The 4,002-nt window shown below is 29.8% G+C and overlaps 1 protein-coding gene across 1 annotated transcript; it reads left to right on the top strand.

The window, feature by feature from the left end:
• The first annotated feature begins 1,963 nt into the window (after nt 1-1,963).
• LOC143633887 (transcription factor ORG2-like) lies at nt 1,964-4,002 on the top strand. Its single transcript, XM_077102104.1, has 3 exons — nt 1,964-2,397; nt 2,508-2,912; nt 3,928-4,002. Exons 1-3 carry the CDS (start codon nt 2,050-2,052, stop codon nt 4,000-4,002), a joined length of 828 nt encoding a protein of 275 aa, XP_076958219.1. The 5' UTR covers nt 1,964-2,049.

The raw sequence follows: 4,002 nt of genomic DNA, 5'->3' as shown, positions 1-4,002 counted from the left end.
ACTCTTTTTTACCCGCCCGTTTTGATCTAAACTAATTTGATAAAACAACTTATTTTGACCCGAACTTATTTTACTCTAAAAGCACATTGATCTAAACTTGTTTTGAACCAAACACGAACCCGACTCGTCTGTTTAAATATATAAAACTAAGAATACATGGATAATGGATTTTTTTTTAAGTTAGAAGATGCTATGATTTAAAACAACACGATTCGACCCGAATTTATTCGAATCATAACCCTTTTTGACACGCATGCTTTGACCTAACGAATTTGATATTCTTTAAAACAATCTGTTTCGAACCGAACACTTTCCGTTCATAACCTGTTTCGAGCCGAAATAATTTTACTAAAAAACTATTGACCTGAACTAAATATCAGCCTGATATGCCTTTTTAAATTAACATAAAAACTAACATGACATGAACAATAAATTTATCTTTGTTTCTATATATAAACTTTTATGTAACATTGTAGCTTTTGCATTTGCTTTTAAGAGTTATGTAAAACAAGATGTTGAATCTTATACACACACATAAATTAACCATGACCATCTTTTTGTTGATATTAGTCAAGCTTGCTCACTCACATATAGAGAAACGACCTTAGCTACAATACCATTAGTTATGTCGTTTACCGACCATGAGCGAATTTGTTTTGTCCATTATGGGTTAATCACAATTGCTAAAAAAAAACAAACAAACTTTGAGATAACCATAAAAATAGTATAAGGACAAATTATTTGTAAAATATTATGAACTATCTGATAACAAACCGTATCCTTGACCTAAAATATGTCAAACTGCTATAACCTCTTTTCAACTATGCTCCAATTTTTATACCCAAACGTAGTCAACTTATACCAGACACTTTTGACCCGTAAATTTACAGTATCTTTGTTAAAAAAAATAAACCAATTAATCAAGCTGTTGAAACCAGTCTTTCTTTTCAAGGTAATAACTTAATTGAGTTAATTAGAAATTGTTAATAATATAATTTTAAGAAAGTAATTATTGGTTTAATTGAGTTAATTAATAAATATTAAATAGTAATAAATGCATTAATTTTTATATCATTTAACATAAAAAATAATTAAATTGAATGAATGGTAATTAAAAATTTAGTTAATTAGGTGATATATGTATAAATGAAAATTGATTAGTTGACATCCCATGTGGATGACATATTTGAAAGACATGTGGAACATGTATTGCTTTAATATAGTCGTTAGATTAGATTAGATTTTAGTGTTATACCTTTCTGATATTTTATTTTATTTTGTATAATTGTTATATTAGTTGAACAAGGTTAGAATCAAATGTATTACACGAGTTGAATAAATGACATGATATATACTTAGTAATAAAAAAAAGTTATTTGAAAAAAAAAATTATATTGCACAAGTTAAATAAACCCCTACATTACACGAAATGAATAAAATATAATTCAATCAGCTAACACATACAATCGTCAAATATGCATTTATTTGAAAAATTATATGAACTTTCAAATAACATTTATAAATTATGTTAATTTAATTTTTAAAAACATTTTATTCTATAAAAATACTTCTCATCTAAAAATGATTTGCAAGCTATCTCTAGAGATACGATCGAACCCATGTCATAGTAGTCTAGTGCTATGATTTTTGTTTCTCACAAATGTGATAGTGAACTCAAATCCTTGTAAGGTTAAAGGTTAGGTGAATATGAAGCCACAACCTTATAGTTGTAACGGAGACGTCACACCACTAGATCAATAGACTCTGGGTTTATCTTGATAGCTACTAAATTAAATTGTTAGATATGTTGTACTTTTAATTTATAGTTGAAGAAACTTGTTATGAAACAAAAGCTTCTAGTTTTAGTTGTAAAACGAATGCATCAACTGACACATTTAATTAATTCCAAGATGATCTATAACTCAATTTATAATGCAAGAGGATACATATGATACTTGTAATAGTATAAATACCCCAACCAATAATCATCCCTCTTCAAAATTTATCCAAATAACCATTCCATAAGACAGAAAAGAAAAGAAAGAAAAGATGCTAGCATTATCCCCTCCTTTGTTCTACACAACCTATGGGTGGCCTTTAGAGAATCTCACTCCCCAAAATCTTCAACAGGATTGCAATAATATTACTACAAATTTTGAAGCTAATTCATATAATCCCCTTCTAGATTATTATACATATAATCAAATTCAGCATGATTTTGCACCAGAAAATTCTATTTCTGTTTCTTCTGAAGGAACTACAAATGAAAGTACTGCTGAACCTATGAAGATGGCCAAAAAGCTAAATCATAACACTAGCGAAAGAGATCGTCGCAAGAAGGTTAACGAATTGTACTTGTTTCTCCGTTCACTTTTGCCAATGTCAACTGATCAAAAGGTAGTTATATACACATTTTGTATGCTTGTATGTTTGCCTAGTTCATGTCAATAAGTGCTATAATCTTATAATGAAACATGCTAAATAAGTACAAATTAATGATGTGACAGAAAAAAGTAAGTATTCCACAAACAGTATCGCGCGCCCTCAGATACATACCAGAACTACAAAAGGAAGTCGAGGCATTAATATGCAAAAAAGAAAAGCTTTCATCTTATTCATCAACATCTAGTAACACAGGCCAAGATAATCTCAGCATCAAGAAACAAAGTAATAAAAGTGGTATAGTTAATAGAAAATCATCAGTAATTTCTTCGGTGAGAGTTTTAGATGAGAAAGAAGCTGTGATACAGCTTATTTCCTCAACAGAACATTTGAACAAGAACATTAAGGATGTTGGTTTCTTGTCTAAGATTGTGGAATACTTCGAGCACGAAGAAGATGTTGTTTTGCTAAATTTGACGACCAACATAGGTTCCGGAGAAGGGATGACCTTAAGCACTCTTCATTTTCAGGTACATATACACTAACTCTACTGCATTCTGCTCATTATGAGTATTCTTTTCACCAAATTAATATAATCTATTCGCCGCTAGAAAACCGGGTATTAACGACTGCATTTTATAACTGAAAAAAGACTCAAATTTAGCGTTTGTCTTGTGGCTGAAAGCACAACGATTAAAAATAGTGACCGAGCCCATCAAAACAATCGCATAATTTGTGTCGACCTATTCAATTCGGTCACAAGCCTATCGTAAAATAAAAGTTGAGTGATAAAATAAAAAATTTAAATCTCGGTCATAAACCGTTCACAAATTTGTGAAAAAACATAAATTAAAATCTAAATTTGGGTCACAAATAGTTCGTAAAAAATAAAAAACCAATATAAAAATGGGTAACATATATACATAGCATTAAAAGGTGATGTCGGTGTCACAATTCATTTTTTGGTTATTTTATTAGTTTTTTTTTAATATGTTAATTTGAAGAAATTATTTTTTGCATTTAGTTTTGTTACCATAACAAATCTAACCGATACCCAACAAATTCGCGTCAACTCGTCGCTAACAACGGTGTTTTACCGACCGAATAAATGTAATTTTAAATATGTTTTAGTTTCTTAGCATAAGTTATACAAGTGTCACTACCATCTTGCCGTTTATTAATTTATTTTTTGGGTTTAGTGCCGGTACTATAATAAACCTAACCGGTTAAAATTATTATGCTTATTTATGACTTTCACCAATTTCTAGTAGTGATTGTAGGCACGACTTATTTTTTATGTACAACGAATGTCAATGACTTGTAAAGGATTGGGTTTGTCATTTTAATCACTTGCTAGAGTCAAACTAAACACCCGAACATCTTTTACGTGTTAATTGCTGGCTGGACTTACTATTGAATCAAGAAATAATTGTGTCAAGTGGTAGAACCAGAACCTTTCAATGAATGAATCATCACATGTTTTCAATAATATTGTATCATAATAATTAATGGAATTAATAATAATACTTCATTGTGTTCTAACAGGCTCAAGGTGATAAGAAAATAGAGACTGAAAGGTTGAAGGAGAAGCTCCACTTTTTCCACCAGCGATCAGACTAA

This window comes from Bidens hawaiensis, unplaced genomic scaffold (genome assembly GCF_021521415.1).
Source record: "Bidens hawaiensis isolate Kalapana, Puna unplaced genomic scaffold, B.hawaiensis_p1.1 tig00006913_1, whole genome shotgun sequence".
NCBI classification, from domain to species: Eukaryota; Viridiplantae; Streptophyta; class Magnoliopsida; order Asterales; family Asteraceae; genus Bidens; species Bidens hawaiensis.
Note: the sequence above shows the minus strand (reverse complement) of the source record. Positions and strands in the feature narration are given on the sequence as shown.

Excerpts from the sequence above, each read along its gene's own strand:
- LOC143633887 (XM_077102104.1), top strand. The coding sequence starts at position 2,050 with ATGCTAGCATTATCCCCTCCTTTGTTCTACACAACCTATGGGTGGCCT. Across the intron at positions 2,398-2,507 it reads CAATGTCAACTGATCAAAAG|AAAAAAGTAAGTATTCCACA; the intron begins GTAGTTATATAC and ends ATGATGTGACAG. Across the intron at positions 2,913-3,927 it reads TAAGCACTCTTCATTTTCAG|GCTCAAGGTGATAAGAAAAT; the intron begins GTACATATACAC and ends GTGTTCTAACAG.